This window comes from Adiantum capillus-veneris, chromosome 27 (assembly GCF_014529385.1).
Source record: "Adiantum capillus-veneris isolate H3 chromosome 27, ASM1452938v2, whole genome shotgun sequence".
Taxonomy (NCBI): Eukaryota; Viridiplantae; Streptophyta; class Polypodiopsida; order Polypodiales; family Pteridaceae; genus Adiantum; species Adiantum capillus-veneris.
In genome coordinates, this window is record NC_140957.1 from 24,795,085 (window position 1) to 24,819,817 (window position 24,733).

At 43.6% G+C, this 24,733-nt stretch overlaps 1 protein-coding gene across 1 annotated transcript in view; it reads left to right on the forward strand.

Moving 5' to 3' along the window:
* Nucleotides 1–1,661: 1,661 nt before the first annotated feature.
* Nucleotides 1,662–24,733, forward strand: part of LOC147421654 (uncharacterized) — a 42,100-nt gene continuing 19,028 nt past the window's right edge. Inside the window, exons 1-2 of the mRNA XM_086502956.1 lie at nucleotides 1,662–1,820; nucleotides 8,525–8,634. Coding sequence (XP_086359082.1) covers nucleotides 1,662–1,820; nucleotides 8,525–8,634 — 269 coding nt within the window. The remainder of the gene's footprint in view (nucleotides 1,821–8,524; nucleotides 8,635–24,733) is intronic.

A 24,733-nucleotide genomic window follows, 5' to 3' on the forward strand; every position in this document is an offset into this window, starting at 1 on the left:
TAGACCTACCTAACGCCACCTGGTGTTTGACAAAAAGGTGACTAAAGTGATGACTAGCCTAGGGACTGTAGGAATCTATGAGTACCTAAATGGGAGAGTCAAAACATATTCCCGATGTCTAGCACCTTACCCCTTTGAGTTAAGCACAGAAAAGATTTTATACTTGTTCTCATACGAATTAGGTGAAGGGAGTCTCATAATATATGTAAACAAATATGGAAGGGAGTATGTACCGATAGAGAAAGCAGAGGTAGCGAGATTGATAGTTATTGGAGCAATTACAACATATCCAGTGACAACTCAAGGACTAAACCCTACCCCTAGCAAGTCTACAAATCCCGAAAATAGAGGATACGGCCAGATTTCCAACTAGACAAACTAGAATGGTTGAAACTCCAATTTTTCCTTCATATTTCAACCCAAATCCTGAGACGTTGCAATCTTGGTTGCGACCTACAATAACGAGGGAATATGAGTTCTATAGAGGAGAAGTCCCTATTACAAATGGATCATATGTGAACCCTATAGTCTCACCAATGCCTACTTATTCTTACTCTTATCCCAAAGAGAGCAAGGGACCAACAACGGTATCGACCAGGGCAAGATTCCCCTATATGGAGAGAATCAAGACGAAAAGAAGATTTGCAGTGGAACCACCTTTTGAAAGGTCATATAGAGGACACGGAGTGGGAGAACCATTTGACGGAGGATTGAGATATGAAACAGAACGTGTAAGGGGAGAGGGACGAGGGGATTCAACCGTTAGGCTGGTAGATCACAGGCGTGTTAGACCCTCTCAAGTCTAGAAATGGGTTAACAATAAATATTCATGGGAAAGAGACCCTAGATACCATGTGGCAATGTTTTTGAGAGTGATCCGAGCGAAAGAGGTCAGGGACTTCGATACACAGTTTGCTAGATTTGGACTCACCTTGGAGGAAGAGGCTCCCACCTGGTTTGATTCTGTTGAAAGACGGGATTTTGAGACCATCCAAGAAGTATTTGACGAATTTGTGGAGGAATTCTCTCAAAGAGAGATAGCCCACAATACTGTCTCTCAAATCCATAAGTTCAAGCAAAAAGAGGGAGAATCTGTCAGGAAGGCAGCCCTACAATTGAAACGGTACGTAAAATTTTGTTCGATAGAAGAATTACCTACTCAATCTAGACTCATGTTGATATTTATCCAGGGATTGAGAAATGCATACCTTCAAAAGGATTTGCATATGAAGAAAAGCCCCACTCTAAATGAGTTAACCAAAGAGGCTTTATTCCTAGTAGACCAACACCTGGGATTTGAAAAGCATTATTCCCAAAGAAGTGAATTACGCCCAATACCTGCATGAGCAAGTGGTCTGCATGGGCATGGAAAAGCCAAAGTACATTGGAGGAGGAGAAACACTGATGAAGATTGCATATGAAGCCATCAATGCTGGAGGACAGTGGCCTGAGCCACCAACACAAAATGAGTGGTTCAAGTTGAAGCCAGATATAGAAGAAGAACCGGTGATTACAGTGGCTCCACAGTAACCACACAAATACAAAGAAGGCTAGAAATAGTACCAGAGGAAGAACCTGTGGAACCTCCAAAGAAAAAGAGAAAGATGGTAGTGACCAAAGAAGCAAAGCCCAAGGAAACACACAGCCAAAAAGCCGCTTAGATGGAGAGGTTGATTGAGCAGTTCAGGACAAAAAGAGCACTCAAAGGAGACTTTGAAGAGTACTGGGTGCCAGACCCAGCAAAAGTTGGCGGAAGCTCCTCTATACCTCTAGAGGATCAGTTTGATCAATATATCCGAGCATATGAGGAAACAGAGAGGGTGCTCAAACAACAGAACTTAGTGCCCTTCACAATGGAGGAAGTTTAAGACATTAAGAAGAAGCTGAGAGAAACGAGGGAAACCTCCAGCTACGTAGGAGCAAGAAGGTGATAAACCAAAAGTTGAAACCCCACCACCTTCACCACTAGGCTCTTCCACCGCTCCTCCAAGTCTAAAACCCTCGACATCCCAACCACAAACCTCACCAGAAAGAATAGAAGAGGCAGCACCTCCACCAAGAAACAAGGAGAAAGAAGAAAGGGACACCTATGAAGACCTCCTTCAATCTGGTATACAATGGAAGAGGCTTCAACAGTAGTTTACGGAACTCCAACCCCATCATGGTTTGCGAGATAGAAATAAGAAAGACAAGATATCCTTGCTGAATAGATAAGAGTTGGTGGATCACAGGGACCATAATTAGACTCAAGAAATGCAAAGAAGAGCTCAAGAAAGGCATTCCCCACAGCCTGCAGTGCCAGGGTTAGTCCACATCTTGCAACCGCCACAATAGAGATCATTGGCCAGCCCGTGGAGAGCACCTCCAGCAGGGGTCATGTTAAGTATGGGACGTCAGGTTCCTTTGGCTGGCCCTATCTATAGGCCATCAACCAGAAATTAGACTTGAGAAATGCAAAGAAAAGCTCAAGAAAGGCATTCCCCACAGCCCGTAGTGCCAGGGTTAGTCCACATCTTGCAACTGCCACAATAGAGACAATTGGCCAGCCCGTGGAGAGCACCTCCAGCAGGGGTCATGTTAAGTATGCGACGTCAAGTTCCTTTGGCTGGCCCTATCAATAGGCCATCAACCAAAAACTTGGTAGCAGCAAATGAAGATGACATAAGAGCCGCATATCAGATACTTGATAGAGTCAGAACGTGGTCTCTGACCATTGCTGAAGAAAACAGTATGTGTTAGGAAATATGACGTAGCTAAATAGATATTTGAGTAGATAACTTAATGGAGAGAGATAGATTTCACACACAAGAGATTATAGAGTAGAAAGAGAGAGAGAGAGAGAGAGAGAGAGAGAGAGAGAGAGAGAGAGAGAGAGAGAGAGTACACATGATATACGTGGTTCACCCAATGTGGGCTACGTCCACGGGAAAGCAGCCACTCAATGGCTTTAGTGATTCAAAACAAGAAGTAGTTTACAAAGGGATTATACCCTTAATAGAGGTCCCGCCTTGCTTCACTCTCACCACCTCACACCCACCTTGTTGCATCAACTTCACACTAGGAAATGTGTGTAGAAATGGCCTCCTTTTATAGGCCAAAAGGGCTACCCTCTCTCATGAGAGGCAGCCATGTGTAGCCGCCCTTGTGTTGATAAGTCCAAATCGGACCCTCCAATCCGCCCATGTGTGGCCGCCCTTGAGAAGACAAGTCCGCTTTTGAATTCGGCCACCGGCCATTGACTTTCGACCACCGGCCAACCGACCAACCGATCGGTCGTTTTCCGACCGCCATCCGACCATAATATTTCGGCGAAAAGGAATATTCCGGTTCGAGATTGGCCATGAAAATTTTGGTTTCCGACGAGTGATTTATATTTCCTGCGAGTGATTTTCCGTCACGCACAATGGCTTCTCCCCATAATGGGGGCCTTACAAATGTGCGTTTTTACCACATAAAATTACAAGAGGTAAATCAGGCTCCATACTTAAGAGTATGTTGCATACCGAAGAAGATAATATCCAAATGGAAGATGATAGCCTTTCGAGCATGGTCCAAATTACCCACTTGAAAGATGAGAAAGCCGAAAAGGAGCTTGAGACTCTCAATGCAACACTGAGAGAGGCTAAGAGTGAACGAGATACTCTAACACTAGAAATGGCAGAGGTTCGAGAGAAGTCAAGACTCTCCAAGAAGAGAAAGAAAGAGTAGAAGATGAGCTAGAGGCAACAAAATATGAAGTGCTAGTGCTGAAAGAAAAATTAGAGCTCCAGGACTTGACAATCAAGAGATTAAGGGCAACACCGAGGGCTGTACGGGCAAGTGCAGGGGCAAGATAGTCAAGTTGTGCAAGCCTTGGAAGCACAATTCACCGCCCTCCAAAAGGAATTAGGGCTAGAGCAAAGACAACAAATGCATACAGCAGAAGGATCTCTAGCCATGGAGGAAAGAATGAAGGCTGAACACAAAGAGCTTCAAAAATAACATGAGGAGCTTCAACGACAAATGGCTACACTACAAGAGATGTTGGTAGACCAAGCAGAAGCAGCAACTAAAAGAGATATGCTTGCTCAACAACAGCTAATGGAATTACAAAGAGAAATAGCTGAAGCAAGGACACGACACGGAAGCACGAGCCAGTGATCTAGGGATCTAGGATTTCTAAAGTACTTGGTGGAAGCCCCAAAGATTATAAGGGATGACGTCCTATTCTGCCCAATCCCTCATGTATGCACATGGGCAAACCATTTCAGAATCTTGAAGAGACATCCCAACTGGCTTAATTACCCCTCTTTGCAACCACCCAAGGAAGAAGAGAGAATAAGTGTCTCTTATATGGTGAAAACCTTGAAGGGCACCATTAAGACTTTCACTGGCTCTCTTGACTTGACGTGTGTGATGATGAGGAAAATTTGCAAGACTGGCTTGCATTGAAGCGTTCCCACCGTCCAAAGCTACAGACTCGACCCTTCTGTCAATGGGCGACATTGTCACCACAATGACATATGATTTGTCGAGGCAGCCATCTCTAGAGGTATTACATATGCTCTATCAAAGGATCATGTTCTTACCCAGCTACAACATGTAGGCTTTTGAGGAAGCCTTCTACACTGGGTTATTTACATATGATAGCAAAATATTTGGCCCCACAATTCACCTTGGGCAATATAAGGTACGAGTCGTACTTAAAGCTGCCAAAGCCCCAAGGATTCCATTGACATGAACACAACTTCTACCGGAAGCAGAAGATCAAGACCTGTCATGTCAAGGCCGACATGAACGCGGAAGGGGGGAATGTTGACGGACAAACACAGAAGGAGCCTTCCCTATCTTTTGTATCATTATTTTTGAAGCCGAATGACAATTTTGTAATATTTGAGCGGCCAATATTCGTTGTGGAAACAAGCCTCTAATGAGGAATTGTATATAAGCCAATTTTTGTAACCCTAAGCCAACTTTTGAATTAATCAAAGCCGAACTTTACTATGCGCGTTGTGTCTGAGAGAGAGAGAGAGAGAGAGAGAGAGAGAGAGAGAGAGAGAGAGAGAGAGAGAGAGATTTATTCTCTTTCCTACACGCTCTACGGAACCCCCATTGTGAAAGCAAAACCATCAACGGGTTAGCAACAGCTACGGCTTCAATCTAATGCCAAGTTTACACGATTTCAACGTCGTCGTCGTCGCGAAGCAAGCTCCTACGAGCTTTTGGGTGATTTTTCTCGCAAAACGTGTGTCTGTTTAGTGAATTCTTCATACCTTGGGTTCACGGTGAGTAGAGCTACGGATTAGGATCTTACAAAAAAAAAGTGGTGACCTGGATTTTAATGTTTGTCTTTATATGCGATTGTCATACGAGGAGGTTAGAGGTGGGATACCAAGTCATAGTCCATAGGTTATTGATCTCTTGATGAGGAGAGTGTATCTTATGAGTTTCATGACATTTTGAATGCGTTTGGTCTAGTTTCGGATAGCTTGAGCATCGCAGGTTGAGTTGCTTTCACTAGTGCATAGAATGGTTAGATTTGATTTCCTTGACGAGTAGAGATTGTCATGGAAGGTTGAGAAGGTACTTGACATCCATCTTCTTGTTTCCATGCGCCTACGGGTTAAGCTCTGTCCTTGGCTGACATAGAGTTGTTGGTTTTGTTCTCGCTCTGCTAGCATCCACTCGTGACATATCCGCCAACTCTCTCTCTCTCTCTCTCTCTCTCTCTCTTCCCATCCCTTGCCCTCGTGGAAACCGGGCCCCCACCCTCTCTCCTTCCCCTCCTCCATGGGAGCTACCCCTTCCCGCCTCTCGTGGCCCCGCGTGGGACCCATGTCCACGTGGCACTCCATATGGATTGCAGGCGATGTGGCGAATTATGGCATGCCACACAGACTGTTGCGAACCATGTGGCAGTCCACGTGGTGTGCCACACATGGACACAAGTGCCGCAAGGGGCCACGCTGGTGTTCGCATGGAGTGTGGACGCTTGCATGGCCGCCCACATGGACCCACACGGCGTCCCCCTCCCCCCCCCCCCATTTGGCAACACACGCCCCCCTTCCTTTTTCCCTATAAAAGGGTCCCCTCTCCCCTTTTTTTCTTTCTCACTCTCACTCTCTACCTTTCTCTTAAAGTACCTAAGTCTTTGCTATTGTGGAAGGTAGTTCTAAATTTATAGTAAATACATGGGGTTTTTCTTAGAAACCACTTTGTTTTGGTGATTTGTATTGCAAGAAGAGTTCCATGCAATGTATTGACTGAAAACACAAAATTTGCCAGCCAAGGGGATTAGAGAGTACCACATGCACAAAGATGATCACAAGGCGAACTATGATTTGATTGTAAAAGAGACCGAGAACTTTTTTGTGCGCAAGGGACTAGAGATAGCGATCATAGCTTATCCTGAGAATGGCACATATTTTTTTTGAAAATGAGTTTCTTTTGTGGGTTGGGGAGAGAATGGTTGCAAAATGACCCCTTTTAGAGTCTCCGAGGTTGCATGGGCACGTATTAGTCCTACGAAGTAAGTACTATCTGCTTTTGAAAGCATTGTTTCTTCTTAATTTATTAAAAATGTTATCCAATGGTAGATTGCAAAAAATGTCACCTAGTCGATATATTGGCCAAGGGTGATGTGTCGTTGGTGGAGGCATCTATTTTGACAAAAGAGAATCCATTCTCGCAATGGTTGAGAATGCACGTATATTGGTGGCATCTTGAAAGGTAAGCGTAGTAACATTAGAGTACGAGGTCTTCTCTAGTATTGTCATATTACTATGCAGGGGTATATTGAACTTGGCAAAAAAGATGGAGGCCGAGAACTCCACGTTGAAGAAGCTACATGCATGCATCGCACACGATTGTGGCATGTCTCTTGGTGAGGCAATGTAGGCTTTTTAGCAAAAGCACTTTAGCAAGGCTTTTGTGCGGTTGAAGCCAACCATACGAGCCACACACAGCACAGAGGAGCAGCCATGTTTCACATGTATTGTCCAACGCTTGCTATACAGGTATTGAACTATACAAATTTATTAGGATGTAATATTAAAATTGCGTGTTTTGAATGATGGAGTTATTCCTCTTGTTATTTGTAGATGGTGGTTGGGCACCCTTAAGATAGGTCTTTGTTGCAGTCAATATCCCAAGCATTCGAGCGATGCGTGGGTAGAGTGTGAGAGAGAGGAGAGCGGGATCTATCTCAATCATTAAATAGAGAAACTCCATGGTAAGGGAACGTGGAGAGACTATCCATGGGTTTTGGACTATGTAGATGTCGAGTTTCCCGAAACCGAAGCTAAAGAATACAATGGTAAGTTATGTTTTTCTTGTTCAACTAATGTGTTTGAATTGCTATAGTGTCCTCACTTCTTTTTTTTTGGACTTGCAACATTGCACAAGAAGGCTAGGGGAAAGGGAAAAAGAAAAAGTGTCACCATCAATCAACCTCCCACCGATGCCATTTCCCCTAGCATGACCAAGGGATGTCGAAGCCCAAAAATTGCAATGGGCAGACCTAAACAAGGTAACAAGGGAGTACGACTAGTCATTGAAGATTTTTTAGAGTTCTTGGAGGATTTTTAGAGTGAAAGGAGTGAGCATCAAGGTGGCGGATCCAATTATGAGAAGGGTGACTCCGAGCGTCATTTGGAGTCATGGAGATCTAGTCCATCCCAGGCTTTGAGATCCCGAAGTTTCGAGCGAACCATATCCATTGCTACTGGGCAAAGCAAGGGTAGCCACTCAGTTTCGATTCGGCCACTCAAACCAGTTGCTTCCTTTCCATGAGGTAAGAAACACAACCACAAATCAATGCTTTCTTTTTGAAATTTGGTGGTACTTAACATTTGATTAAATGAAATTTTGCGTGTGACACAATTTTGGCTCACTCTGACGCATAAATAGTAGCCATTATAAGTGTTGCAGTAGTCCCAGTACATCTCATAGTACTTGTTTATCTATACCATCTACAGGAGGTGATCATTGATCCAAAAAACAATTCTCAGTAAGTTTATGACAATTTGGCATCTAATTTCAATTTTAAACTTGATAAGAACTAATCAATATTCTTTCGTATGGTATTTTGTATTGCAAGAGACTTCGAGTGATCCCGGCAACATTTGATTGGGTCTCTCTCACACTTCGACAAAATGGAGCCTGATCAACATCTTGGAGGGGTGCGGCTTGTGTGGGCAGACCTTTGCACACATTGCAAACTTGAAGCCGGAATTGGTGGCATACCCCGATGGAATATATTCTCTATTGAGCTTGTTGCCAATGTGTTCAGACTAGCTGTACAGTTTTTACTATCGGATGGCGCAGTAGTCATGGCGTGCTGAGTAGACCACTTGGCACTCATCACCAAGGAGGCCCGCTTGTGCGATTTTCACCATCTTCGCACCATTTTTCTCCGAATGGTGTCAGACACATACGCTATGATAGATGACTTCACGGATCCAATAAGTTCTTAACCATTTCTCCATGAATTTTAGGGTTGGTAGATATTGGTGTGCTTTTGTTTTAAATAGTAACCATATTGTAGGTTGAGACCTTGTTGCTGGCTATGTTCACACGTAAAATTGAAGGGCTTCCAATGATTCCATTATATGATCTCCACGCAGGAGATGAGGTAGCAGATAACGATGGGTTCGAGTTTGATAGTGAAATGATATGAGAGCCACTACGGGACTTGCATGGATAATAGATGCCCTTGGAGCATCGTTTCAACCTGAACGAGTTCTTTGCTCGATAAGTCGAGGAGGACACTTCTATGCTCGATTTTTGCCATTGAAATGTCCGCTAATGTTTGTGCTATCGTAAACATGTGGTTGTTGGGTACCTTCACAAAGGTTGGGGATGCAGTTTTGAATTGCATTAGGAAGGGAATGGGGTATCGGAGGGCCTCTTTATTTGGTAGTTTAAGGAAATGCTTAAAGCTTAAGCCAAGTTTGACTAAGCCTAAAAGAAAGGGCAAAAAGGCCTATGCTAAAAAATTTAAAAATACCATTTGTATATTTTGTATTTAAAAATAGGCTATTTTAACCCAAAAGTGAGGTGGGTAGCTAAATTTTAAAATTTCTTTTCCCCATCTCTCTCTCTCTAGCATATAAAACACTCTATCTCACTTAGTTCTCATTAAAAGAAGCACTTTTCACCTCTTCCCTGTAAAAAAAATCAGATTTTGCATATTCTCTCACTGCATTCTCTCTCTAAAATGTGAACCAACTCTTTCTCTTTCCCCCCCTTTTCTCTCTTGTCACTTCCATTTCCCAATCATCAAGAGGACATTCTATATGTTGCCTACATCTGACAAAAAGTGCAGATTTTCCAAGGTTGTAGATCTACTCTCTCTCCCACTCTCTCTCTCTCTCTCTCTCTCTCTCTCTCTCTCTCTCTCTCTCGTGCTTCTCCCACTCCAGCTCCAGGTGAGAGCAATGGAAAACTCCATTACCTCCTCTATGTGCAACAACATTTCTCTCTCTAAAGCTCTCATGATAAACATTTTGAATTCAAAGGAGATTGAGCTACACTCCCTCTCTTTCTTCCCTCCACAACATAATCCTTTTTTAATATCTCTGAGTACTCTCCACTTTTGCCCTCCATATCCAGCTTTCTTTGCTTGCAGCAGTCACCATTACACATTCTCTCTCTAATTTGCTCGATTAGCTAACAAACATGTCATCCAATCGGCCTCCACTGCAAGACATTACTAATAGGCCAAAACGATATCAATTAAATACTGATTTGGAGTAGGAGTATGCTACTATGTGACTTGGCACATCGAATCCCAATGTTTCAAATCAGCTACAAAGCATTGGGTGCAAGGCAATCAACTTATGGATTGATGGCCACATTTACCCTGGTGATCCAACGATTAATGCACCACTAGCCTTTTGTAATCTCATTGAGCTTCTACATTTTATTGGAGATGGAAGAGACAGACTGTTTGGCTACTGCTGGAGATTGTATTTAATTTTTGTCAATAAAAGGGAAGCAAGTAAACATTTCTTGGCTGCCTATTCATCATTGCAAGAGAAGTCCGCGAAAGATCTACAACAAGTTAGAGAGGAAGACAACAAGAAGACAAAGCAACTGAACGATGAGATGGCAAATCTCAATGAAAAGGTACAGCAACAAAAAAAAAAGCAGGAGCGTTGACTAGACAATTATGTTCAACTACAACACACTTCATGGAATATGTGCCAATGAATCGATCATCTTATACACGTTCCCCTGGGCTACCACATTTGTATGCGCAAGAGACAAGCGATGTCCTTGCTATCCTCAAGTGGTGGAGCTCAAAAGAAACGTGTCCTTCAAACTCTGTAAGAATATGGATGCAAGATTCTGATTTCCTACATGTTCTACAGCTTGGTGTAACGCTAATTCAATATGCAAAAACTTGGCTGGAATGATGATGGGAATCAATTTCGATGCTCAAACAACCGAAAGTGCTCTGCTACAGCATATCATTAAGCCAAAGGAGTTGGTTGAGCTAATGGATGATCCATCCAATGCTGGCATTCCTAATATTTTGTGGCAGAAGTATTTCAGTGAGCTGAAGAGCATTGTGTCGCCTCAAGAGATGATGGAGGTGTGTGACAACACAGGAATAAGTTTTAAGGCCTATGAAACTTTGTATAGAAGTGTCACACTCAGTCATTGGACAAAAGGTTTGTTTCAGTTTTTGCCAACACCTTAGAGTGTCAGTGTCGCAAAAAAGTGCACCAATAATGATGTTTCTGTTACCATATACATGTGGTAGTGATGTGTGTGAACACATTAGGACAGCCGGGGCATTTTTTCCCTCTTTAGGAGGTTTTTTTCCCCGAGCATTGTATATACGCCCATCACTCTAAGGCTATCTATCTTTCCATTGCACACTAAGTAATACACTCTCTGTTGTGTGCTTGAGCTTCCCTCGTCTTCTCCAAGCTGTGTGAGTTTCTCTGCAACCCTAATTCCAACAATTGGTATCAGAGCAGGTTGCGTCCTCCCGGGCTCAGTCACCAGCTGCTCCAGAACACGCCTACTCACTTTCTCCGATTACAGTGAGGTTTGGCGAGCGTTCACAGATCAAGCTCAGATTTCTGATTCGGGCTCATTTCGGCCTCCGTTTCCACTACAGGCAGGTTTGCACAGGCAATTTCGTCATTTTGTGCAAAATTTCTGTCATTGCCAATTTCTGCATAATATGTGCCTTACAGTCTTCTACGGTTTGTGCTATACAACACGTGTTGTTCCCGCTCCGTTTCTCGTATTTTCGAGCAGTTTTCACATTAGGTGCAACATTTACCATGGCTGCTGAGGACAGGTTGGATGGGGACAACTACCCTGTCTGGGCTTATATGATGCAACATGTTCTTGTGTCAAAGGGCGTGTGGAACATTGTGCAGGGCATTGATGTACGTCCTTGTTCTGAGGATGTAGGCGATGTTGAGGATGTTGTTGGCCTTGCTGCAAGGATTGCTGCTATAAGAGTTGTTTTCCCTATGGCAGAACAAGCTCGTTGGGATGTAAAGGATGCGCAGGCTCATGCATTGTTTCCGTTGTCTGTGAAGCGTACCATTGTTCCTCACATCTGTTCAGCAAAATTTGCAAAACAGGCTTGGGATATTCTAGCAGGTCTTTATGCAAGTCGCAATGAGGCTTAAATTGCTTTGATGTGTAAAGAGCTAGAGTCAAACATTATGCATGAGGAAGATGATATGGACACTTTCCTTGCTAGTGTCAAGGATATCAATGAGCAGCTTATTTCTGCAGGTGAAGTCATTTCAGACAGTTCCCTTATGCAGATTGTTCTTGATGCCTTACCAGATTCTTACCAGACTTTTGCTAGTACTTGGAGACTTACGACCCAAGGAAATCCAGAAGTTGTCAAGTTTGATGCATTATGCACATTGTTGTTGCAAGAGTCACTTGCGAGTGGCAAAACTTCTGTTCCTAATGCTTTTGCTGGCAGCACTTCGTCTGGCAATTCTGGTGATAAGGGCAAAAAGAAGATGTGTTGTCATTATTGTAAAGCTAATGATCACTTGATCAAGTCGTGTCCTAAGTTGAACGCCAAAGAGGCTAAGAAGAAAGAGGGTGGTTCCACTACAAATGCAGCCATTGTTGAGTCTTCTGTGACTGTGTTGCTGATGTTGATGCAGAATGGGCTTTTAGCGCATAGTGCACTTACAATCCTGCTGTCCATGATGCATGCTTGTCAATTGTTGCAGATTCACATGTGTGGTATTTTGACAGTGGTGCTACAAAGCACATTACCTCACATCGTTAATTGTTTACCTCTCTTGAGTCTATCCCTCATGGGAATTCAATCACTTGTGCCAACAATGCCTCTTATCCGGTTCAGGGAGTTGAAAAGATTGTGCTTACTGCTGCTGGCAGTTCCTTCACACTTGTTGATGCACTTTTTGTACATGGGATCAAGAAGAATCTCTTGTTTGTATCCGCACTTGCTAGACTTGGACTTGTAGTCAAATTTGTGGATGACAGATGTACAGTTCATGATCTCAGTTTTGGTGATGAAATCGTTGCATCTGGTCTTTTGTGCCATGGGCTGTATAAGCTCACTTTGTATGACAAGTGTGGACAAAATTTTGCAAATGCTATTGCAGATTCAAGGGCTATTTCAAATGTAAAACTTTGGCATGCACGTTTTGGTTATCTGAATTTTTCCAGTTTGCTGCGTTTGGAGAAATTTGATATGGTTGCTTCTTTCCCGCCTCTTGAAGCACCTGTCAAACATGTTTGTGAAGGCTGTATTTTGGGTAAGATGCAGCGTTCTAAGTTTCCAAAGGATGGTTCAGTTCAGGCCACATGCAGGTTGCAACTCGTGCATAATGATGTTTGTGGGCCCATGCAAACTCCGTCCTTGGGCAATTACCTTTACTTCGTGACTTTCATTGATGATTACTCCAGGCATGCATGGGTATTTCCGCTTAGACCGAAGTCCGAAGTTTTTATGTGCTTCAAACAATTTCACGCTATGGCTGAAAATGTCTCGAAATGTACTATGGGCACCCTCCATTCCGATCGAGGGGGGGAGTATATGTCTCATGAATTTAATGCATTTTTGGCTAGTCGTGGGATAAAATACCAATGTACAGTGCCTTATACACCTCAACAAAATGGTGTTGCTGACAGGAAAAACAGGTCACTGACGGAAATGGCACGATGTATGGTCAAAAGTCAAGCTTTGCCGCATTCTTTTTGGCTTGAGGCCATCATGTGTGCCACTTATGTACTAAACAGGTGTCCTACAAAAGCATTGCAGTCTATTACTCCATATGAAGCATGGCATGATAGAAAGCCTTCTATTGAGCACATGCATGTTTTCGGTTGTTTGGCATATGCTTTGGTGCCACAAACACAGCGTAGAAAATTGGATGATAAGGTTGTCAAATGTATTTTTGTTGGTTATAGTGCTGAAAGCAAAGGTTACAGGTTGTATCATCCGCTAGCAAACGTATTCTGGTTTCACGACATGTAGTGTTTGTGGAAGATTCTGTTCAGCCCTTGTTGTCATGTACTAGAGACAGTAATGTAAGTTCACAGAACATTTATGACACTGTTGCCTCTTTTTAGTGGTGGAAATACGAACGTAAGTTCCAATGAGGAAAATGTACAGCCTATGGGGGTTTCTGAAAATGTTATAGATCAGCCTATTACTGATGCAGATGTACATGATGTACTTGATGAGGAAAGGGCTGAAAATGAGCAGGCTAGAGGTATGCCAAAATGGCTGGTGCACACTTTGCGTGACAGTAAATTGGATGCACCTTTGTCTAGTCGTACTCGTTCAGGCTTTCGCCATGCATCTTATGCACCAGATTGTTATGCTTTGGCTGTGTCTAGCTTACATGATGTTGAAGAGCCTCTGTCTTTTGATGAAGCACAAAATTCAGAAAATTGGATGGCTGCCATGCAATCAGAATATGATGCACTTATAGAAAATTGGATGGTGCCATGCAATCAGAATATGATGCACTTATAGAAAATGACACATAGACTTTATGTGATTTGCCTCCTGGCAAAAAGGCCATTGGTACGAAGTGGGTTTACAAGTTGAAACGCAAGCCGGATGGTGAGATCTCGATCGCCATAAGGCTCGACTTGTTGCAAAGGGTTATGCACAACAAAAAGGCATAGATTATGAAGAGACTTTTGCTCCCACTTGTCGTATGACAACTGTGCGTTTTCTATGTGCATTGGCAGCTCATTTTGGTTGGGATGTACATCAATCAGACATTGTTACTGCTTTCTTGAATGATGACATATTTGAGGAAGTTTATGTAACGTAGCCTCATGGTTTTGTCATAAAAGGACAAGAGGACAAAGTGTGCAGATGTAAGAAGCCTTTGTATGGGTTGAAGCAATCTCCTCGTGCTTGGTATGAGAAAGCTGACACTCATTTGGTCAAACGAGGTTTTCGGAACAGTCCAACAGAAAGCACATTGTATGTGAAGCATGAGGATGATGTACTTCTCATTGTGGTTCTTTATGTCGATGATTTGCTGATCACTGGACCAAATGAGAGACATATTTCTGAATTTAAGACTGATTTGAATGCTACTTTCAAGATGAAAGATTTGGGGCTGTTGCATCATTACTTGGGTATTTAGTTTAAGCAGTGTGATGATGGTATTGCCTTGTGTCAAAAAAGTTACATAGAGACATTGCTATGTAAGTTTGGACTTGAGGGCTGCAAACCTATTGCCACTCCCATGGAAACAGGTTTGAAGTTGAGTCTACATGATGCTGGCGATCCTGTTGATGTCACTCTTTACCAAACTGCTGTTGGCTGTCTCATTTATGTATGCAACACAAGACCAGATATTCAGTTTGCAGTCTCACAGGTCAGTAGATTTATGCATAGCCCAGGGTCTAAGCATTGGTAAGCTGTCAAGAGGATTTTCCGCTACCTTAGTGGCACTTTACATCTTGGCTTGTTTTATCCCAAGGGGGATCATTGCCGCCAGACTTACATGCTTTTTCGGACTCAGATTGGGCTGGTTGTTTTGACATGCGAGTGTCCACAAGTGGTTTTTGTTTCATGCTTGGCAGTTCATGTATATCATGGTTGAGCAAGAAGAAACCTACTGTGGCCACTTTGAGTTGTGAGGCTGAGTACAGGGCAGTCTTCACAACTATAGTTGAGTGTGTATGGCTCAGACGCCTTATGGTTGATTTGGGTGTTGGACAAAACACTGCCAACACTATCTACACTGACAGTCAGAGCACATTCGCAGTTGCAAGGAACCCAATATTTCATGCTCGCAGAAAGCACATTGAGGTGCATTACCACTATGTCAGGGAGAGGCTCTCAACAGGAGAGATTAGCTTGACTTATGTGCCAACACAGGACAACCTTGCAGATCTTTTCACAAAGGCATTGTCTCGTGAGAAGCTTGAAGCTTTCCGCAAAGCTTTGGGCTTACTCCCCTTTGTGGACTAATCATGTCCTCAGGGCATGGCACTTCCCTTTACTCATGTGCCAGCTCTCGTTCACCGCATCACTCCAGGGGGGATTTGTTACCATATACATGTGGTAGTGATGTGTCTGAACACATTAGGACCGCCGGGGCATTTTTTCCCTCTTTAGGACGTTTTTTCCCCCGAGCATTGTATATACTCCCATCATTCTAGGGCTATCTATCTTTCCATTGCACACTAAGTAATACACTCTCTATTGTGTGCCTTGAGCTTCCCTCATCTTCTCCAAGCTGTGTGTGTTTCTCTGCAACCCTAATTCCAACAGTTGCAAGCTTGTTGGGAGGATTTCAGTATGTGGAGGATGACATGCTATTAAAAGACAACAAATTCTTCCGCTACAACGAGCTCAACAATGTGTATGTTGACTTGTTGAAGCTCCACTGAGTCAATGATAAGATTTTATGAGTTGACACAAGAAGAGTGTGATGGCAAAGTGATATTTGTTATGAAGCTTGATGAGTGTCAAGTTATTAAAGGTCAACGGCTCGAAAGGGTAAGCGTTACGTTGATGAGCAGGGCCTTGGTGGGTACCGATGTCGAGCTAAATGCCAATGAGAAGGGAAACATGTGTTTAGATGTTCAGTCAGAGAAAAATATTTGGTGGTTGGCAGTTTTTCATCTCCCACATGAGACACATGAGGCTCTGAAATGGTATTTCAATCACACCGCAATCGTTGATGTCATTCGACAACAACAAGAAGGAGAAAGATTCCATGTTTTAGGTCTTGGAACGTTCCAAGTTGAGTAGCATTTGGGAGGAGACTTGAAAACACTCAAGTGTATTGTAGGGTGCAAGCAAGGTGCAATGAACCTCTATCCATGCGTTTATTGCTGCCATAGTAAAGTCTCAATGGGAATTGAGGGCAAGGGTGCAAAGGCCAGCAAGTCGAAAGGTGGTAAGGGTAAGGGTGGCAAAGTTACAATCAGCTCTACAAAACGTGTACCCACTGCACAAGCAGTGGGTAAAGCACTACAACAATGGTTTCAAGGTATCCTCAGTTGTGACCAACAAGTACTCCCTAATCGAAACATGGATGATCCAAATTGGGATCCTATTCTTCCAATATTACTGATAAATGTGCATGTATGTACCCTTCATGCCCATCTACGAATTTTTGACAAGTTGTTTATGCTCCATATTAATTACGCGTGGGATATGGAGCCTGCAAAAAGAAGAGAAGAGTGTATACGAGAGCTCGAATCTACTCTATTGAGAATTGGTCTACATGGGGGTGCAATTGAGCTTTCAAAGGACAAGAAGGCATCTGGAAGTACACAAGATCACCCTAATAAATTATGTATGGGTGGTAGTAAAGCTAAGCATTTGCTTTCAAACTATTCTGACTCCCAAAGTCCCCATGAGTTTCAGTTGTGGAAAAAGGTGTGTGACATTACCCCCTACAAAGGTCATGAAGCAGCCCTAGGAATTAAGCGTACTCATGTGTGGCAGTCTATTGATGATATTTTTCGTCTTCTAGAAGAGGCACAGCTAACCGATGATGAGATATCCACCTTAAAGTTTGTAATCAATAGTTTTACAACACAAATGGTGGATGCTTGGGGGGAGACACACATAACACATTACATGGTGTGTTGAACATATGATTTTTGCAATCAAAATACATTTGTATGCAAAACTAAAGTTTGTTTTTTTGTCAGCACATTCTTTTTGTACATAGTGCATTTTTTCTTGACACTTATGGTTCATTAGGCATTTGGAGTAGCCAAGGAATGGAACGCTCACACTGTCAAGCAAAAGCAGTTTATTTTAAAAATACACGACATGGAGGTGGAAGAAAAAAGAGCAATGCCCTTCACGAGATGTTCAATTGGTTCTACAGAGTTTTAGCAGGGAGAGAGAGAAAGAAGACTAGAGAACAAAGAAGTTTGAAATGTAGAATAGGGAAAGTGGCTAGCTTGAGGCGATCACAATCATATCATGCTTCAAGTGCAAAAGATCAATTTCGATGCTGGTCAGAGACAAGGCAGCGTGATGGCAGGCGTTGGGTGGATTTTTATATATATATACTAACCATTTCTATTATAAACATGCATTGTCATGCAAAGTGATTTGTTAAGGCAACAATTATTAGTCCCATGGATCAAGTTTGATCATTTTTGAGTCTTTTTTAATTTTCAGTGATTTATTGAGTTTTTATTTACAAAAAAAAACTTTAAGTACTATATAAGTCAAAACTCACAATTTAAATTTCATTTCTTGTTTGCACATTTTAGAAGATCCTCTCGAGCCCAAACGTACACGCACTCATATCTTGCACAACATGGACAATACACAAGAGCACATTAATATGCACAACAATGACACCACCGCCACTGACAACACTGAAAATCTGCAAGCAACATCTCATATAGAATCCACTGCTTCAAATCTATATCCTCAACCACAAGTGGATAACCCAACAGAGCAACCAGCTCCAAACACCCAACCACTCCCCCAACCTTCGACTCCAGAGCATCAAAACACCATGCAATAGATTTTTGGTGATCTCTAGCCACTACATCATGCAAATCGCACACCTCTGCCAGCGGATCTCGAACCAATCGCAGCTCTAAACAGAGCCACATAAGAAACAAGACCTGGAACTCAAGCAACGGTAGCACCTGGAGCTCAAGCAATGGCAGCACCTGAAACTCAAGCAACGGTTGCACTTGAAGCCCAAGCAACCGCTACTACGCCGCGAAAATTTCCCTCATGGGTCAAACAAAGGGTGATCAAAGTAATAGCAAGCGATCCTGTTTCAATAGCATGAGATGCCAAGAGGAGAAAGAGAATGAGAGAGATAGAAAAGAAAGAGGCAGCTGATAGACAAGCACAAAGATTGTATGAAGAACAAAGAAGGTAGAGAGAGCAAGAAAAATGGCAGAGAGTTGAGGTTGAGAGAGCCCACTTGGCTAATTTACAAGCACGAGCAGAGGCAGAGAGGAGAGCGGAAGAGGATAGAGCTCAGGCCGCCCAACAAGCAAAGGCTAGGAGCTCTAGACCTTAACAAATTCCTCAGAGAGCAAAACAATGTGCGAAAAAGGAAAAGGACAAGCTCACACTTGAAGAGAAACAAGCCCAAAAGGAGAGGAGAAAAAAGTACAAAAATGACCCTCCTCAATGGGCCAGACAAGCGGCTCCTCCACCATCACGAACAATGCATAAGAAATGACGATGGAAGCCAGGCACGGTTGCTCTAGTGAGATCCGAAAATATCAAAAGAGCACCGAGCCAATAATCTTAAAGGCAGATTTCTCTCGGGTGGTGAGAGAAACGATGGACAAATATTCAGATTCTGTTACACGTATCCAGCCTGCAACTCTATTAGCCTTACAGGATGTCGTCGAGGACATTTTGGTGTAGTTGTTCCAAGATGGCGTATCTTGTATGTTGCATGCTAAGCGAGTTACTCTAAAAAATACAGATCTAGCTCCAATGACCAATCTGAGGAATCAAGGGTGCCTCCATAAGAATTAGTTTCCCCGTGTAACCTTTGTTTATGATATCTCTAATCTTTCCATATAATATGAATGAGTCAATTTTTTACCATTTGGTGTAACTGTAATAGTTAATTGTGTACTTTTTGTTGTTGAAGTATTTAAATTAATCAAGTTGTTAGATTTCACCTCCTCAACCATCCAAACACCCCTCGGGTGTGGGACGCCTATCGGTGAACATTTTGCGAAATGGAGCCATTTTGGGTGCGTACGGAGGCTGTGGCATCCAAACACCCCTCGGGCATGGGATGCCTATCGGTGAACATTTTGCGAAACGGAGCCATTTTGGGTACGTACGGAGGCTGTGGGACCGCCAAAATGCACGAGGACGCTCGACGGCGCCGCACGGGCAAAAAAAAGGGCCTTATGCGCCACGATGCGCATGGGGGTCAAAATTGGCCCATGCGCACCGTGGCGCACCGGGCCTTTTTCTGGCCCGTGCAACATTGTTGTGCGTCATCGTGTATTTTGGCGATCCCACGGCCTCCGTGCGCACCCAAAATGGCTCCGTTTTGCAAAATGTTCACCTGTAGATGTCCCACGATCGACGGGTGCTTGGATGGTCAAGGAGGTGTGAATGCGTTGCAAAAGAATAATTTATTGGCAAATCTGTGCAACAGAAAAAAGAAAGTACAGAAAGTGACCAAAAAAAAAAAACAAAGGACAAAATTATTGTATATCGCTTTGGATATTACATCATGGCTGGTTGGTTTTCTTGTAAATTACATCTGTAGGTATAGGGTGAGTGGTACACTTGTGAGCATTAAGGGCAAGGGAATCTTCATCAAGGATGGCACTTAATGCTTTGCACTTGAGCAGTTCCGCAGAACCATGCTTGGAGAACTCTGTGTGAGCAACTCAAAGAATGGATGGCCCTAGATGGCCAAGGTAGTTCCACACGGAGCTATCTCTACCCATAGAAACGTTGCGCAAACCTCCAGTACGCATTGCAAACTTATCAACATAGTATGCGGTCTACAAAACATTTTATACGACTTCAACACTTGCAATAGGGTACAATAGACTATCAATAAGGTTAAAAAGTGGTTACCTCAGTTTCTTCATCCATCTCTTCAAGAGTTTTCCTTGTAAGGTTCGATGCTAGAGCGATCTTCTCCACCCATAATGATCAGCGGTTTGTGTGGATGAAAAACTTTTTTCAGGATGCTTTCATAAAGTGAGGCACATGATTTGATTTCTATATGTGTATTTGCTACGGTTTGTACCAAATTTTGTTCGTTTTCAATTGGGAGGAAAGAGAGGCTTGGTGGGAGACCTTGGGCTTCAAAATCAATTTGAAAGTTGACCTTCTCTTGCTTTCCCACTAGGATCTTTCATGCCCGCATAGATAGCGAGCACTGAGAGCGACTCTTCTTCTCTGAGTCCTAGTGTCTTTGCAATGTCATCAAGGAACAAAAAGTGGCCTTTTCCTTTGATTTTCCCTTCTCCATGCCCTCAAGCACAAGTAAGACCAGAACCATGTCCCAAGAGATGAATTGGGTGCATATGCACTCCATGCCCAAGTCCATGAGGTCATCCTCATCCTTTGTCCTGCAATCCCGCTCAGTAAGTGTTAACCCTCACGGCTCACGGACACCCCATCACCTACGACGGACGTGTATTATGTATTTGGTAGAGTCAGGTACCGGGCTTGTCGGACCAATAGGAAAAGGGTAAGAGTGATCGCCGATAAGAGGCGCACTCTAACTGGGACATTCAAGGGATTAGTTGGCTAAGCATGGGTGCCCAAGTGTGAATGGGGTGAGCTCATATAAAAGCCAACTAAACCTAAAATTCACTCATTCTCTCATTTGTGCAATAGAAGAGTGCTCTTGCTCTATCTCCATCTCCATCTTCTTCTTCTTCACCTCCTTGTGTGTGTGTGTATGTGAGAGAGAGAGAGAGAGCGCGCGATCGATCATTGCGGCGGCACAACGGAGGTGAAGCGGTTGAGCGCGACGTAGCGGCGTCTCCTTTTTCTTCGCAGCGAGGAATCCTCCACGGCAGGAGCATAGAGCGGTGAGTGACACACCATTGCTCTCTTTTGAGCTTACTAGTTAAGCTAGTTGTGTGCTTGGAGCCGTCTATGGCTCGCACACAGTGTTAGGCAAGGCCCTTGCTTCGACAGTGTGGCAAGGAGCGCACATTTTTGGCGCCGTTGCCGGGGAATCGCCCTGCACTAAGCCCAAGAGGCACTTTGTGCTTCTCCTATGAGTTGTTTGTAGTAGAAAAGAAGAGGAAGAGGAAGAGGAATGAGTTGTTTTTCTGCAAGTTGTTAATTTCTGTATTGTCTACAAGTTCTGTGATTTCTACATAATGTTGTGCTTTCTGTTTGCACACAGTCTTTTCACAATTAGTAGTCGTTAGCTTGTTTGCAGTGAATGAATAAGTAGGAAGGCAGTTAGCAATTTCTGTTTGCACACAGTCTGTACACAGTTTCCTGTCAAGGTTTGTCTGCACACAGTCTTTGCACAGTAAGGTAGTGAGAGAGGAAGTAGGTGGATAGTTAGCTCACTGTCAGTAAGCAGTTAACAGATTAGTTAGTGGTTAGCAGCACTGTTAGTAAGTAGATAAGGTAGTGAGCTGTCTGTGAGCTGTTGGCAGAGAGGTTAGGTAGGTGTTAACAGTGTGTGTGGCCAAGAAAGGGTCACCTAAACCGCGCGCGGTCATCGCCTTTAAAATATATATATATATATATATATATTCTAAATTTTAAAAAAAAAAACCGAAAATATTTAAGCGTGAGTGACTGGGGGGGCTACACTAAAATTCTGATCGGGATCGGGATCATTTCCCCAAGCCCAAGCCCAAGCCCAAGCCTCAGTCCTCAGTCGTATGATATATACTAGACTCACTCTTATATATATACCCTACCCCCTCAAGAGGGAATGAGAGCATGTGGGGCAAGTCCTCCACTCTCCTCCCTTCTCTTCCCACTTGCACCCTTAGACTTTCTAATTTGGGCCTAGTTCCCTACTAGAAATTGACGGTTTTAGGGATTCCGAGGGCATAAAGTGACCAAACGGAGGGCTGTAAAGCACGGCACGTCCCTCTGATCGAGACGCTCGTTTTGAGCTATCATACATTCTTTTCTATAGCTGGGTCAGAAAAAAAGGACCAAAAAATCAAAAAAAAAAAAAAGAAAAGACTTGGGTTGCAAAACACCCAAAAATACTAGGTGAGCAGCCTTCACGGGCATTCACTGACACTTCTAGGGGATCCAAGTCATATGAACCTACGCTCTGGACGAGTGTTAGAGCACGAGCATATTGGTAGTGCCTCCATTTACGCGGGCACCCATTATTCCTCCACCCTAGGTTCTGGACCTTCGGCCAGGACTCAAGGTAGCGCGACCCAAGATCCTCATATCGTGTCTAGTGATTCTTCCTCTGACTACGAAGTCATGGAGGGGTATCCTACACCAAACCCTGATAGTTCAAGTCAAGACATGCATGCCATGGGCCCACGGCCCGGGTCCAGCGTATTTAGCCGCTTAAAAGAGACCCTTAGTAGAGCTACTCGCTCCGAACATGCGGTTAATGAAATAAATGAAGGGAGTGGGGAAGTAAATTCATCATTCATGCCTAAAATAGACCCTATGATTCTTGAGAGTGTGCATGTGAATGTTCCATCCACTGCACCTCCTGATCCTTTAGGACTATCTCCCTCTGAGGTTTTACTACCCAATGGTAGGAGTCTTGCCGAAGTACAAGAGATCGAACGCTATATGCAAGCAACAAGGGAGAGGGAAATTGAGAACCTACGAAGGCTAGAACAAAGTCGAGCCCTGAAAGCAAAGGCTCCTATGACAACAATCATGCCAGTCGAGCAACCGAGTGCTCCCAAGGTAGCAGTCATGGAGGGGCAAGTGATAGGGAGCAATAATGCTTCCACTTCGAGGGAAACCTCCAGCACGCCAAGCCTAGATGGGATATTCCTAAACAAAAATTGGGAGTATGACCTACAAGCAGAAGCTTTAACTGATCGGTACACAGGACACACCTATCATGTGGGTTGGTTAGATGTTCTACAATCCACATCGGGTGCTATTAGCATAGATGAGCAACAACAGAAAGTCTGTGATGTCCTCCATAGGATTGTCGAGTTAGAAAGACAGAACACAGGGATCAACATGCCTTCAACAGGCCTAATGAGATTCTTGGATACGAGAAAGGCCAACCAAACAACCCTATCACAAATGGAGACTCCCTCAGTGAGCCCCATTGATCCTCCATGTGTTGTTTCGCCAGGAGCCTCAGTACAATCTGAGCCCACAAGTGGCAGCTTTACCTTCCCAGATCTAGCTCATCTTTCTCTTAATGACACTACGGCTACCATGCATATCCCAGTGGTGAGCATGACAAGAAATACACCATGGAGTTCATTTGTTAACACTGCGCCGATGCCTAGTAGCACAGTGCCCCCAACTATACCTACATGTATGTATCAATCATGTGCACCTGTCGTACCTCAGCCTCATGTAGCTCCTACACCTCCGATTATTCCAAGAGCTTACAATCCACAATGGAATTATCCAAGCTCTTATACAAGTGGAGCCATGCCATTTAATAATAACATGCCATATCAGGCACCCCCTATGCCTAGGGCCACGCCTGTAAACTTTGGACCACCGTCTGGTACACCACCATACGAAATATGGGACCCAAGAGCCGCGCGTATGCCAAGGCCAAGGCCAACTCCCATCTTACATGTGGTTCCAGGAGCACATACACCCATTATACCTGCTCAAATAGGAGTTTTGGCAGCATTTGCTCAAACTATCGGTCACTCTATTGCGGAAAACATGCGTAGTGCACCTGATAGAGAGCCTAGGAGCAAGGCAGTTCAAGTAGCTAAGCTCACACAGAAATTCAGTGGAGACGGAGATGCTAGAAAGCATATGGAAGTCTTTGAACATGTGTGCGATTCCTTGGAAGAGCACAATGAGCTACATAAGTGTAAGGCTTTGAGTTTGACCCTAAGCAGAAAGGCTGGAGATTGGTATAGAACCTTAAGAGTAGAAGAGAAAACGATCTACTCTACTCTTAGGAGACTGTTCTTAAAAGAATACATACGAGAGGGAGTACTTTGGGGTGTAGCCTCTCAACTCCAGAAAGCCCAACGAGAAGAAGGTGAATCCGTGAGAGACTTCATTAGTCGCCTAAAGAATTTGAATTCTCGATGCAATCCAAACGAGCTATTCAACAACAACCAATTGCTCGATAGATTCATTAGGGGACTACGACATGAAAGTATCTATAATGGCCTAGTCATTAGAGGTATCACTACTTGGGAAGCAGTCACCATGAATGCAATCCAATTGGAGGATAATTTAATGACTGCAGGAGAAAGAGTGTCTGCCGAGCCGAAGTCTAGTAGCTCGCAAGCATCAGGGCATGAGCCAATGAAGATAAAGCCAATCGTGAAAGAGCAAACGATATCTGAGATGACTTTGGCAGATCTCACCAAGGCCATCCAAGAAATCCTTAGAGGTAATCGTGCTCCACAAAACACTCATATGTATCCAAGAAGGGAGCAACAATGGTGCTCAATTTGCTTGGGCCCACATACTACGAGTGAATGCCCTACTTTCAGAGTAAAGTTTAACGGGACTTGTAACGCGTGTGGTAGGTATGGCCATCAAGCGAAGGATTGCCTAATGCTTAAACGAATCATGGAAAATAGACCGCCTATAGCTTGGGCAGACTCACCTCGAGTTCCTGCATTGATGCCTACCCCACCCATGGAGCAACAG